Genomic DNA, 15699 nt, shown 5'->3' on the forward strand with positions numbered 1-15699 from the left:
GCAATACTGACTTTACGTCTGATCTTAGAGGATCGAATCAAGAAGGACAAGAACACGTACATGGCATTCGTAGATCTAGAAAAGGCATTCGATAATGTTGATTGGACCAAGCTATTTATGATTCTCAAGATGATAGGGATCAGATACCGAGAACGAAGAATTATCTACAATCTGTATAAAAATCAGTCTGCAGTGATAAGAATCGAGGGCTTTGAAAAAGAAGCAGCAATCCAGAAAGGAGTGAGGCAAGACTGCAGTTTGTCCCCTCTCCTTTTCAATGTTTACATAGAACAGGCAGTAAAGGAAATCAAAGAGAAATTTGGAAATAGAATCACAGTCCAAGGAGAGGAAATCAAAACCTTGAGATTTGCCGATGATATTGTTATTTTATCTGAGACTGCAGAAGATCGAGAAGTTGATGAATGGTATGGATGAAGTCTTGGGTAAGGAGTACAAGATGAAAATAAATAAGTCCAAAACAAAAGTAATGGAGTGCAGTCGAACGAAGGCAGGTGATGTAGGAAATATTAGATTAGGAAATGAAGTCTTAAAGGAAGTAGATGAATATTGTTACTTGGGTAGTAAAATAACTAACGATGGCAGAAGTAAGGAGGACATAAAATGCAGACTAGCACAAGCGAGGAAGAGCTTTCTTAAGAAAAGAATTTTGCTCAATTCAAACATTAATATCGGAATTAGAAAGATGTTTTTCAAGACTTTCGTGTGGAGCGTGGCATTGTATGGAAGTGAAACATGGACGATAACTAGCTCAGAAAGAAAGAGAATAGAAGCTTTTGAAATGTGGTGTTACAGAAGAATGCTAAAGGTGAGATGGATAGATCGAATCACGAATGAAGAGATACTGAATCGAATTGGTGAGAGATCGATTTGGCTAAATTTGACGAAAAGAAGAGATAGAATGATAGGACACATCTTAAGACACCCAGGACTTGTTCAGTTGGTTTTTGAAGGAAGTGTAGGTGGTAAGAACGGTAGGGGTAGACCAAGGTATGAATATGACAAGCAGATTAGAGCAGATGTAGGATGCAATAGTTACGTAGAAATGAAAAGGTTAGCGCAGGATAGAGTGGCATGGAGAGCTGCATCAAACCAGTCTATGGACTGATGACTCAAACAACATTTTATCGTCTCACTAACACATCAAAGGTTTCCGGTGACGGAAGTATGGGAAAGAGCTAAGATTGGGTACGTAGCGGTAGCCTTAAGGCACAGCCCCAGCATTTGCCTGGTGTGAAAATGGTAAACAACAGAACCATTTTCAGGTCTGCCAACTGTGGAATTAGAACCCACTATCTCCCAAATGCAAGCTGACTGTTGCACGACCCAAATCGCATGCCAACTCACTTGGTGAAGGAATTAAGGATTGGAACAATTTATCAACGGAGATGTTCGACAGATTTGCAACTTCTTTGAAATGGTTTTAGAACAAATTAGCTGAACATATGGTAGGGAAACTGATACTGGGCAACGGCCCGGCTGGTACTGGATTGACTGACGGGTTGGTTGACATCACATGTTAAACTTACAGAAGATAAATGCACCAACATTATCTTTTTTTTTTCTTCTTTCATTTCAGTTTCATTAATTTAAGATTTTATTTCTACCAAACAAGTGATTTCTAGACTGTTTTGATTGAACTCCTGCTAAAAGGTAATTTGTAAACTTAACACTTATTGGCCAATTGAGAAGTCCAGTTAATATTCTAACCATCAATACTCACAGTTATGGCTTCTAAACATACAATAACTACCAGTATTCATGAGTCAATCTTTGAAAATACAGGCCTATTTAAAAAAACTATCATGTGCTACCTATGTTTGTGAGGTCATATATCATGAATGATAAGCATAAAGATTGTAAGTTGGATGGTAAGAACACTCATATCATTCACTGTATCAAAATGCCAAGAAGCTTAAGAATAGATACAAGTCAGAAAGTGTGCAGATAACATTTACCATTTAGTTTTGTACATTCATGGTATTGAAGGGCAAAAGCCTCTTGCTCCTGCTCCATCTTACGTAAATCCTCTCCAGTTTCCTGGGTGCGCCTTCGAAGATAATCCAGTTGCTGGGCAATTTCTGCACTAGAATCTGGAAGAAGAGGGAGTCCTGCTGGTGCCATACCCTGGCCAAGTGCCACCTTCGAAATACATACACAACTTATAACAGTAAAAGCAAGTCTAGAGAAGATTTTCAACTTAAATACAGTTCATTTTGATTCATCACTGTACTCAGAATACAGTAAAATTCTTCATAACATTGTAAGTACTCACATTTTCTACTTGTTGTACCAATTTCATTTCTGTGCTAAGGCAATGGCGAATGATCCGGAAAAGGCCCACAGGATTGTGAATATACCTTTGCTAATAAAAGAAAAAAGAAAATTCACAGCAATGACCTAATAAGTCACATTTCAGCCATTAAATTCCCCCTCAACAGAAGTTTCAAATGATTTGGCAAATTAACCAAGATATTTCATAATTTAACTCTTACCCTATGTCACAGCTCTGGCTAAGCTTTCATTATCACCCAGCATTTTTTTTTTTTTCCCTAGTGCTTTAATGTCTCAACAATTCAAACAGATTTTTCTTTTGTGTGTGGCAATGATGGAATAGGATGGAATAGGATGGAATGGGACCCTCACCAGGATAACATGAGTCAAGAATTGGAAAAAATCCAAAGAAAAGCAGCTCAATTTGTTCTGGGTGATTCCCGGCAAAACCGTACATACATACATAATCATTATAGACCTTTCAGGGTTCAGTCTGCAAGCCTCTGTGAATTTGCTAAATGTCGCCACAATCCTCAATTTGCAACTAGTGTTGTGGCCTCGTTTAGTTCTAAACCTCTTATCTTTAAATTGTTAGAAACAGAGTCCAACCATCGTTGTCTTGGTCTACCTCTACTTCTCTTACCCTACATAGCAGAGTCCATTATTCTCCTAGGTCACCTATACTGCTCCATTCGCCTCACATGTCCCCACCACCGAAGCCGGATTATGCGTACAGCTTAATCCGTCGAGTTCATTCCTAAATTAGCCTTTATCTCCTCATTCTGAGTACCCCCTGCCATTGTTCCCACCTGTTTGTACCAGCAATCATTCTTGCTACTTTCATGACTGTTACTTCTAATTTATGAATAAGATATCCTGAGTCCACCCAGCTTTCGCTCCCGTAAAGCAAAGTTGGTCTGAAAACAGACCGATGTAAAGATAGTTTCGTCTGGGAGCCGACTTCCTTCTTACAGAATACTGTTGATCGCAACTGCGAGCTCACTGCATTAGCTTTACGACACCTTGATTCAATCTCACTTATCTCTGCTAGGGGCTTTACGTCTCACCGACAGATAGGTCCTATGGCGACGATTAATCTCACTTACCATATTACCATCGTGGGAGAACACACAACCTAAATACTTGAAATTATCTACCTGTTTTAGCTTTGTATCACCAATCTGACATTCAGTTCTGTTGAATTTCTTACCTACTGACATCAATTTAGTCTTCGAGAGGCTAAATTTTTATACCATACTCATTGCACCTATTTTCAAGTTCCAAGATATTAGACTGCAGGCTTTCGGCACAATCTGCCATAAAGGCCAAGTCATCAGCATAGGCCAGACTGCTTACTAGATTTCCACTTAACTGAATTCCTCCCTGCCATTTTATACCTTTCAGCAGATGATCCATGTAAACTATGAACAGCAAAGGTGAAAGATTACAGCCTTGTCTAACCCCTGTAAGTACCCTGAACCAAGAACTCATTCGACCATCGATTCTCACTGAAGCCCAATTGTCAACATAAAAGCCTATGATTGATTTTAATAATCTACCTTTAATTCCATAGGCCCCCAGTATGGCGAACATCTTTTTCCTCGGTACCCTGTCATATGCTTTCTCTAGATCTAGAAACATAAACACAACTGCCTATTCCTCTAGTAGCATTTTTCAATTACCTGGCGCATACTGAAAATCTGATCCTGACAGCCCCTCTGTGGTCTGAAACCACATTGGTTTTCATCCAACTTCCTCTCAACAACTGATCGCACCCTCCCTTCCAAGATGCCAGTGAATACTTTGCCTGGTATACTAATCAATGAGATACCTCGATAGTTGTTGCAATCCTTCCTGTTCCCTTGCTTATTGATAGGTGCAATTACTGCTTTTGTCCAATCTGAAGGTACCTTACCAACACTCCATGCTAATTTTACTACCCTATGAAGCCATTTTAATCCTGCCTTCCCACTATACTTCACCATTTCAGGTCTAATTTCATCTATTCCTGCTGCCTTATGACAATAGAGTTTATTTACCATCCTTTCCACTTCCTCAACCATAATTTCACCAACATTTTCCTCCTCCCCACGAGCTTGGCTGTTCGGAACACCACCAGGATGATTTCCTTTAACATTGAGAAGATTTTCAAAATATTCCCCCCACCTCTCCAGTGATTCTCTGGGAACTATTATGAGTTCACCTGAATTACTCAAAACACTGTTCATTTCCATTTTCCCCTCCCTTCCTAAGATTCTTTATTACTGCCCAGAAAGGTTTCCCTGCTGCTTGACCTAGCCTTTCCAGGTTGTTACCAAAATCTTCCCATGACTTCTTTTTGGATTTAACAACTATTTGTTTCACTCTGTTTCTTTCATCTACGTACAAATCCCTGTCTGCCTCTGCCCTTGTTTGGAGCCATTTCTGATAAGCCTTCTTTTTACGTTTACAAGCTGCTCTCATTTCATCATTTCAGCAAGATGTTCGCTTTTTTCTGTCTTTACACACAGTCGTTCCTAGGCATTCCCTTGCTGTTTCTACTACAGTATCCCTGTATGCCACCCATTCACTTTCTATATCCTGAACCTGCTTACTGTCTATTGTTTGAAACTTCTCACTAATCAAATCCAGGTATTTCTGTCTAATTTCCTCGTCCTGGAGATTTTCTACCCTTATTCGTTTGCAGACAGATTTCACTTTCTCTACCCCAGGTCTAGAGATACTTAGTTCACTACAGATCACATAGTGGTCTGTATAATCGAAAAATCCACAGAAAACTCGTACATTCCTAACAGATTTCCTGAATTCAAAGTCTGTTAAGATATAGTCTATTATGGATCTGGTACTTCCAGCCTCCCATGTGTAGCGGTGAATAGCCTTATGCTTGAAGAATGTATTCGTAACAGCTAAACCCATACTCATATCTTCCCCACATTTACCAATCACCCTTTCATATCCTTCAGTTCTATTCCCAACTCTCGCATTGAAATCGCCCATTAGCACTATTCTATCCTTGCTGTTGACCCCGACCACGATGTCACACAATGCTTCATAAAACTTGTCAACTTCATCGTCATCTGCACCCTCACATGGTGAATACACGGACACAATTCTAGTCCTAATTCCTCCAACTGACAAATCTACCCACGTCATTCGCTCATTTACCTGACTAATAGAAACTATGTTGCGTGCAATGGTATTCCTGATAAAGAGCCCTACCCCAGACTCTGCCCTCCCCTTTCTAACACCCGTCACATACACTTTATTATCTCCTATATCTTCCTCGTTATCTCCCCTTATCCGAATATCACTTACTCCCAGCGCATACAGATGCATCCTCTTTGCTGACTCAGCGAGTTCTACTTTCTTTCTTCCATAAGCCCCATTAATATTGATAGCTCCCCATCAAATTCCATTTCGTTCGGCAAGTTTTTTCCAAGGAGCCCCTTGCCTGTCAAATGGGAGTGGGACTCCATTACTCCCATAGGTCCGAGGCTTGCTTAAAATGTTCTGAGCTTGGTAAATTCATGAAGCAGGATGCTACCCTACTTGCACATAGTCCAAGTGAGGATCTCCCCTTTAACGGGTTATGGACCACCGGTGAATTGTATAGTCCTAGCCGCCTGAGCACAAGGAGGGCCATGACTCAGAATATGTCCGAGATGCCCACTCCCATTCCATAGCAACTGGTATCCCGACTCTCAGGACCACATACTAGGCCACTCAGCCGTTGCCCATGGTTCACGAACTAGGACGTGACTACAGTAACCCCCAAACATGAACCATGACAAAACCGTAGCGTTACAAAAATGTTCCAAAGTTTGGGCTGGGAAGAATTGGGAGAAAGAAGAATAGCTGCTCGACTAAGTGGTATGTTCTGAGCTGTTAGCGGAGAGATGGCGTGGAATGACATTAGTAGACGAATTAAGTCTGAGTGGTGTATTTAAAAGTAGGAATAATAATGTTATTTGTTTTACGTCCCACTAACTACTCTTTTACGGTTTTCGGAGACACTGAGGTGCCGGAATTTAGTCCTGCAGGAGTTCTTTTACGTGCCAGTAAATCTACCGACACGAGGCTGACGTATTTGAGTACCTTCAAATACCACCGGACTGAGCCAGGATCGAACCTGCCAAGTTGGGGTCAGAAGGCCAGCGCCTGAACCGTCTGATCCACTCAGCCCGGCTTTAAAAGTAGGAAAGATCACAATATGAAGATAAATTTGGAATTCAAGAGGACAAATTGGGGCAAGTATTCATTTATAGGAAGGGGAGTTAAGGATTGGAATAACTAACCAAGGGAGATGTTCAATAAATTTCCTATTTCTTTGAAATTATTTAAGAAAAGGCTAGGAAAACAACAGATAGGGAATCTGCCACCTGGGCAACTGCCCGAAATGCAGATCAGTATTGACTGATTGACTGATTGATTGATTGAGGAAAGGGCCAGGATTTGGGAAGTGACTGAGGTCTTAATTATAGACCAAGCATTCGCCTGGTGTAAAAATGGGACATCATGGAATATTTTTGGGGGGACTATGGATTCAAAGCCACCATCTCTTGAATGCAAAGTAATAGCTACAAGGCCCAAGATGTGCAACTCGCATTTAAGTTCAGTAGCTTTTCTTGTCTCTTCGAGTCTGTGAATAGTTATAAAACTCACACACATAGCTCATACAATAGTAGACAACAAAAAGCACAATTTGGAAAGACGACTTACAGCAAGGGGAATGATTTCTACTTAAAACATAGATACATGGAATTCATACATTACTTGAACTTTTAGTCATTAGTCCTTGTGTTCCAAGGAACATAAAAATCTGTGCCATGTGCATCAAGTTCTGTAGGTGCAAAATAATTTTGTGAACCATACTTGTGGAATGCCTGACAACATGTGCTACATTTCCACCCGACTTTCCACCGGCAGAGCAAAGTTATTTTTAGAATGTACTCGTAGGGACTGGAGTATTCCATCTTCATTTCATCGGATGTGGATGTCTGTCCAGTTAGAATTCTGCATGCTTATTGATCACAGATTTTTGCTGAGCTGTGAGTTTGCCTTGGGCCAGGCTGAGTTTCCGCTTGGATCCTTCTCATTATTCCCTACTTTGATCAGGTGTAAGATAGTCTCCTTCCTGGGCAGCTTGTGCCATCGGGAGACTTGGCTGGTACAATGTGATAAGCAAGTTTAGTTATTTTGATGTTTGAATGTGATTAATTTAAATTAAGAATTCTCCAGGACCATCCCGCTTCCTCTCTTTTATTTAGAGTTTCTCGAAGTTGTTCTCATTAGAACTACATACTGCAACTTTTCAGACCAAGCAAACTGTGTTATTTGAGATACGATAATCAATTACGCAAACATTCATGGGGATAGGCCAAAGGGCTCCAAGCATTCAGAGTCCAAGTGCAATGGGCAATACTGGCAAGAACATAAAAATACACTTCAACCTACCAACAAGTGTGAAAAGGTTTAGCAGCCTGAAAAGCGTTTGCAAACAGATGAGCAACTTCTGGAATACGAGACATCTTTGCAAAACTGTGATTATACCGTTTCTCAAGACAGGATTTCTTTGGAGCTAACTGAAAACACTTTCAAGAAAACTGTGATCTCAAACATGTTAGACGGGACTGAAGAATTGTTCTGGAAACAGCGGTAACGGCAACAACAATTCCTCTTGCAGAAGCGACGACGAATAACGTATAAATAAAGGGATTTTCTTCAGTTTGCCGGTATGCAGTAATATTTAGATGTGATTGGTACTTCAGTCAATTCATATTTATTTTGCGTCAGGTGCTATTAACAGCTCGCAATGGGACGAACATCTTTCCGGTATCTGTAGGCAATTTCAAACGCATGTTCAATGTGCCTGATGCAAGCTTATGTTCTCAATCGTTCAGAAGAAAATTGACGCAACAATGCGAGTCAAATAATGATCAGTTTGTGTTTTTTCTCCTAAGAGTTTTAACTGTATATACACTTAATTTATCTCGCTTTGTTTGTAAATACATTTTTTGTAGGTCAGAATTAGGCAAGTAAATATGGTAATACAATTACTATCCTAAAAGGTTTTTGTTGTTTTTCCTTCCTTTTTTTTTTGTGTTAAGAGAGAAGCCATATTTTCAGTGTCGACTTATTAAATGTACAAGCATTCTTATAGTGTTTCAATTTGCATTTGAAATTGTTGTGTGCCCGAGACAGGAAAGTTTTTATTACATACCCTAAGAGTATACAATCATCAAATAAAGTCATATCAACGTCATTAAAAAGATGCCCACAGGCATATTAACAAGAGTCTTAACTACAATGCTTTAAAAAGAAGAAAACAAGAAAATATAATAAACACAAAACTAAACAAAACAACAAAACTACACAACTAAGCTAAACTACAAAACTAAACTACAAAACTAAACTAACTAAACTACAAAACAAAACAAAACAAAACAAAACAAAACAAAACAACAGAAGTAAACACATTAAGAAGGAAAGCAATGGACAGTAGATATCAAGCCACCACATGGTGAACACATACTGTCGATAGATTTCATTTCTTCAAAATAAAATTAGTTTGTACTCCTACAGAGCTATCCCTCAAGGAAAATACTACTACTTACTACTGCTACTACTGTTACTACTCATCCTTAAACTGACAAACACTCTTTCAAAATTGCAGGTATGAAATGGAGTGTGTACAGGGAAAATTAAACCAGAACACAGTCCTAAGAAAAACAGGACCAGATACCAACAGCTTCCGAGATACAATTTACTCGTATTTGCAACAACTACAATGCTCTTCATGCTTATGTTTCAGGTACCAGGCAGGTAACAGTGTCTTATATTTGTAACAGCATTTAAAGCAATTGTCATGGTTCCTCACGGTTTCTAAAGAGAGATGGCCGACATCCATTTCATGCACAATCATAAAGAATGAGTACCATCCACCTAATCAATACTTTATTATATCTTATTACTATGCAGTACTGGTTTTGACCCTCACAGGGGTCATCCACAGCTGGTCATGAGATCCAAAATTAACTTAACATATAAGAACATTACTTAATCTAATGAATAAAGTCACATAATATGAGTGATAATATTAAATAAATTAATAAACAAAACATATCAATTACCGTAGTTTCCTTGGTACTAATCTCGTTACAAGATATTAAATAGGTGCAGATGCTCCCTCCTTGTAGTTGTGTTGTTGGACATGTTAGTAATATAGTACTGTTGACGGTTCAATGTGTACAGTTAGGGAGCATGTTATGCACGACATGCAAATAACTAATAACACACCACAATATTTTGATGTAAGTCATCCAACATTCTCAACTGTACGAATGCATAAGATAAACAATTCACATCATTGAACATTCTAGAATGCTTGGTACAAACATATCTGTGAATGTACACAATGCTTTACCAACATGAATTAAACTCCAAAGTGTACCTCAAGAATGCTAAAAACACTAAGTGTAAAAATTGTATTTTAACAAATTATCTGTTACCCACGAACAGTACACCAGAATTTTAAGTAACATATGCATGTAATGTAAAAAGTTTCAAAAATATTTATTAAAACGCTGTTTACAATCTTTAAGTTTAACATACAAATGTTACATAGAAGTTAAAATGGGACATGTTTCGCTTAAGCTTTGTAAGCATAACATGTAATAACATATGTATATCATTAAATATTGACGCTTGTTTTTTAAACCAGAGGACACATAATATCATTGTATATTTTAATATTATCACTCATATCATGCGACTTTCTTCATTAGATTTAGTAATGTTTTTATATGTTAATTTTGGATCTCACGACCAGCTGAGGATGACCCCTGTGAGGGTCAAAACCGGTACTGCAGAGTAATAAGATGTAATAAAGTATTGATTATGTGGATGGTACCCATTCTTTGTGATTGTGAATACAAGTATCAATACAGACAAACTGGTAGATTATAAAATCCATTTCATGAACGGACGCATCAACGTGCGAGGTGCCATGACAACTGCTTCAAATGCTAATACAAACACAAGAAACTGTTGATATCCAATGTGGAGCCCATACCTGGAATATAAAGCGTGAACAAGGCTGTAACTGTTGCAAATGTGATTAAACCATTCTGTGTTGTTTCCAAATCCATGTTTATAACGGCCTTCCACTTCCTTTCAGTGTCCTCTCCGTTCACCCTTGCAGATTGTACCTACAATTTTGAAACACCCTGTATAGGAGCTGTTGGCTCAATGGTGAAACATTGAAAGAAAAAAACCACATACACTGATATACTGGCCCTCAGTATGCAACAACATTCGATCACTATCATCACACAATATTTCTAGCCTGATCCACTTTCTGCCACGAGAGTATTTACCATGACAGTAAGAGCATTTCATTGCTCATGTTGATGTATTGATGATGAAAAGTAACAATTTAATTACAGTTTTTATAAAAAAACAAGTTAACTGGGAATATTTTCAACTGCTTTTATTAGGCAGTCTTCAATAACCGACTCCCATCATAAGAAACCTTGATGTCAAGAATGTGTTGCCAACATTAATGCTAGGAACCCAATTTTGCACGATTTGTTCGAAATGCACATGGTTTGAGAAGGGTGGTGCATTTCCTTACCTTCTAATATGAGAAGACTGTATCCGTTTGGGTTGACATGAAGAATTTCCATCCTTGTGTTCATGTCCTGTGCCCAGTAAGTAGTTTGCAATTGCAGGTTCTGTTTTATGTTTGAATGCTCTGATGTTCTGTATGTACCTCGTCTTGAAATTTCAACCAGTTCGATGGAGGATTTGGGACATTCAGTGTATACAGGGAGAAGTAGCAAAAAGTTACCACACCATGCAAGGGACATCAGATGAACAGATTGCCTACAATCCGTTGCTACTATCAATGCTGCAGCATCGGTAGGCATTCGGTTTCATTGTGGTAGGCCAACATTAATACCTTTTTTTTTGCATGTTTCTTTACCAGATCAAAAATTAGATGTATGGCTTTGATCTGATTTTTGATATGCTCTATTGGTGGAAAAATATCTAATTCCCTCCATGGGAACTTAGAATTTCCATGTTTCTTTACGTTGCACCGACACAGATAGATCTTGTGGCAACGATGGGACAGGAAAGGGCTAGAAGTGGGAAGGAAGCAGCTTTGACCTTATTTCAGGTACAGGTACAGGAAACCACAGAAAACCATCTTCAGGGCTGCTGACAGTGGGGCTCGAACCCACTATCTTCCGAATACTGGACACTGGCCGCACTTAAGCAAATGCAGCTATTGAGCTCGGTATAATTATTACTTAAGAGAACACCTGCTCTAACGCGTGCAATGACTGTTGAGCTGTACGGCATGGCGTTATTCTGCTGGAAGTAGGCATAATGCTATTCGTCCTCAGTCACCATTTCAAAAAATTACTGCAGTATGGTTAGCACACAATGCTCCAAGCTAACTGTATAAAAAAAAAAAAAATAGGGTTAATTATTTCGTGTGCAGTAGGGCCACACAAAACAGACTGCCTGGTCACGAAGTGAAATTGCATGCACTACACGAGGATTGTCAGTGTCATAAAACCTTGAATTCTGAGAATATGCATACCCGTTTAAAATGAAATACCGTATAATCCCAAGTAGCACCCACCCCTGAATAAGACCCGCACCCTAAGGTATTTTAAAGGACAAGATTTTTAAAAAAATTTTGCTCAAATTTATTTACAATATTTGCTAAAAAAGAAGAATGTCATTACAATATGTTTGTTTCATGAATTCAAAATAGTTTCAGACAGTTTTTAAGTGTCCTTGAAATAATACACAATAAATTACTTAAAACACACACAGAAAAAGTTATCAATCGCAGAATGATAATCAACACTTCATTCATCATCCGAAGTACTAACTTTGGAGCTTTCACTATTACTATGACTATTATTGCCACACGTTGTCTTCGCTGCCATCCATAGCATTAGAAATAGTGAGCTTCTGGAAACTTTTGCGGGTGAGGTCACCAGAGATACGATCCCACGTAGTCTTTAACCATAAACAAAACAGCTGAACTTCTGGGTGCTTAATACGACCAGTTGGTATTGGTGCACGATTCTCAGCCACCACCACTTGGTATACAGCTGTTTCACGGCTGCTTTCAATGTACTGTTTACACAGACATCCAACGGCTGCAACATATAGTACGTTTACATGGGGATTGAGTTCGATTTGAGTACACTTACCGTACTGAATACGATCACCGTTTACATGTAGTAGGCTATTTGAGTATCGTATTGAATCCGCCAGGCAACATCGACGTATACGAACGATGCAGAATTGTAGTAAAATCCATATCGCCTCTTAGAATTTAACTCATTGCGGACCGTGGACAGCGTACGACGTTTAATGTTCCACGTGAAGCAATGCTGTTTATATTCGTCATCTACGCATTCTTACACCTTAGTCAGCGTTACTGGTTGTAGCAGGAAGTTGGTTGACCTTTTTGAGATAACCCTTGCGTTGAGGGGGCTCATGTTTATCTTAGCTGTTTTAGCGGGAATATCTCAGCACTTCCTTGCGCGTCAAGACGGTACTTGAGATTCCAATGCAGTGCGTGTCGTTCTTACCGAGTGTAGTATAATGGCTTATAAAACAAAGTTCCTTACAGAGGAAGAACTGTTAGATATTGTTCACAATGATTATTCTGGTGATGAACTTATTCCTGAAATAGACTCAGATAGTGAAAGTGAGAGTTACGAGGAAATTCCGATTCCCAAATCCGATAGGCCTAAAGAGAAAAGTAAAGTACCTGATACATATCATCCTAGTTATTGTCCACCCGTTCCACCATTTACAGAGAATTCAGATATAAACGTTCAAATAGAAAATAAGCAGGATATTTTGAGTTACGTGAGTATTTTCATGAATGACGAATTTTATCAGTATGTGTGTGAGCAGACCAATCTATACGCGAGTCAAGTGATAAGTGCAGTGCCCCGCCCTTTCACAAAGAATTCGATCATGCAATCGTGGACACCGATTAGTCCAAAATCCTGATATAAAAATGTACTTGACCGAAGACCCTGTTTTTCATACTCCGATATTTTCTAATACAATGTTCCGAATACGCTTCCTTCATATTCTTTCATTTCTTCACTTCGGTGACAGTAATCATTATGCCGAAAATACAGATAGGCTGTATAAAATCAGATGTGTTTTGAAACCTGTGACACCAGATATCACACCCTAAATATTTACTAGAGGTAAGCATAAAGTATCAATTTTTTTTAACATTTATAGTTTAGGAGCAATTGTAAATTGTATTAAGTGATGCACGTCAAGTGGGCCGGGCATGAAAATGGCTTGCCCAGGCATTCAAGTGTCCCGCTCAGAAGCAGGTACTGAACGTGTTAAAAACGCCAATTGCAGTAGAAGCCCAGGAGATAACTTTCAGTTTTGAAAGTATGTGTGGTATTCCAAATGTAATGGTGCAATAGATGGAATGCACATTGTAATTTTACCCCCCACAGAAGGTTATAGTGATTTTGTTGATCGCAAGGGCTGGCCATTTTATAATATGATTGCAGTTGCCGATCATTTATACAGGTAAATATATTTACTGGCTTATTATATTTGTTATTTCGACAGAACTTTGATGATGATTTCGTCAGAACAAACCCGGAGTGTGTGCGCAGATGTTTTCAATACAATCTCAGTACGATCCTCGTTTACATGGAACTCAATTCGAACCGAGTACGATACGATCCCAGATTTTACCGTGTCGACCTTGAGACTCAATCCGAACTGAGTCCCCGTTTACATGGCGTTTTCAATATGGGAAGTGTACTCAGACTGATTTGAATCCTGCATGTAAACGTACTAATAGATGTCAATCCACCCGGAATGATGACTAGATCGGTTTTTGCATCCTTGGTTTGCTTCTTCACAGCTTCTGTTGTGTGACCGGGGTAGCTGTCCATAACAAGCAAGCTTTCCCATCCAAGCAATGCACCAGGGCGACGTTGCCAAACACATTTCAGCAGGTCTTTCACTAGTAGACTGTCCATCCAATCAACTGGAGTCCTGAGTTCTGACAATAACACCAGCAAGTAGATTTTCTTTCGGAAGCGTTTTTATCTTCCAAGACAACGTACTGTGAAAGTTTAGTTCCATCAGCAAGTATATATAACTTTACTGGAACACCTCTTGTATTTCATTACCACCCGTTTTGATGGTAACACTTTTTGACCCCTTAACACTCACAGTACTGTCCACTGACATTTCAAAATGCTCAGTCCTTCCTCTCACAGAAATTTCTTATCACCCTCTGCTTGCTTTAAACTCTGGGGTAGAAAGTTCTTTTGTGGTTTGTAATGCTTTTAATGGACACATTTTGGTAGACACGCCATATCCCAATTCCCGCCTTTCTGTTACATATTTTTTACAGAATCCTTTCATTTTCACGAACTGTGCACTCCGCCCGTGGAAAGCTCTACAATCACCACTACTGTTTAAAAGAAAACCTTTCTTCTTTCTCCAATCTTGAAAACAAGATCATCTATATCTCATTTCCTGCCGGTGGCACAATTTCAAATAATTTCAGCTTCCTTAATAACTTAATTTTTCACTTACATTAAAAGACCACAAACGCTTTGTTTTATTCATGGTTACACGTGGCACTCTAAGAACGTGAGACTGTAGACTGACTGCCGCCGAGTGCTTACGGTAAAAGAGAAGTGAAAGTGAATTTGGGGTTGGGGGAGCGTGCGCTGTAAAGCTCGGTTGCAAAGTCATGGCGACCACGAGTGTGCCGAAGTTTAATTTCCAGGTTGTTCCGTACTTCGAAATAATTTTACTGCACTTGTACACTACAGCCTACTTTTAGGAAAGATTTACACATATTTATATTATAGAACAAATCTCCATTATCACATGAAATACATAAGGGGGAACAACATGGTACACACACGTCCACTTGTTATTTTCAAACAAATGCCGTCCGAAAATGTGGTTGAATCCAGTGACAACCCTTAAAACTATAATGCACTAAAAACACACAACATTCCCTAAGAGGCGTAAAGTATCACGCCACGAAATGAAAGGCTTGGATAAGACCCGCACACAATTTTTAGAAGTGTTACTTTGGGGGGGGAGTGTAGGTGGTATTCGGGATTATACGGTAAACTTCATCCACCATAATTTAAGAAAACTAAACCCAAACCCCATGGGGCAATAGCCCCAAATGGCCATGGCCTATCAAGTGACTGCTGCTCTGGCCGAAGACCTGCAGATTAAAAGTTGTCGTGTGGTTGGCACAACGAATCCTCTCGGTTGTTATTTTTGCGTTTCTAGACCGGGGCCACCATCTCACCATCAGTTAGCTCCTAAATTGTAATTATGTAGTCTGTGTGGACCTCC

General features: G+C 39.2%; 1 protein-coding gene across 3 annotated transcripts in view; it reads right to left on the minus strand.

Annotated features, from left to right (window-relative positions):
• Stat92E (Signal transducer and transcription activator Stat92E) overlaps positions 1-15699 on the minus strand; it is a 522273-nt gene that overhangs the window by 350445 nt on the left and 156129 nt on the right. For all 3 annotated transcript variants that reach the window (XM_067140262.2, XM_067140261.2, XM_067140263.2), the window contains exons 4-5: positions 2294-2383; positions 1977-2160 (exon numbers count right to left, since the gene is read on the minus strand). In XM_067140262.2, coding sequence (XP_066996363.1) covers positions 1977-2160; positions 2294-2383 — 274 coding nt within the window. The remainder of the gene's footprint in view (positions 1-1976; positions 2161-2293; positions 2384-15699) is intronic.

Source organism: Anabrus simplex, chromosome 2, assembly GCF_040414725.1.
Source record: "Anabrus simplex isolate iqAnaSimp1 chromosome 2, ASM4041472v1, whole genome shotgun sequence".
Lineage (NCBI taxonomy): Eukaryota > Metazoa > Arthropoda > Insecta > Orthoptera > Tettigoniidae > Anabrus > Anabrus simplex.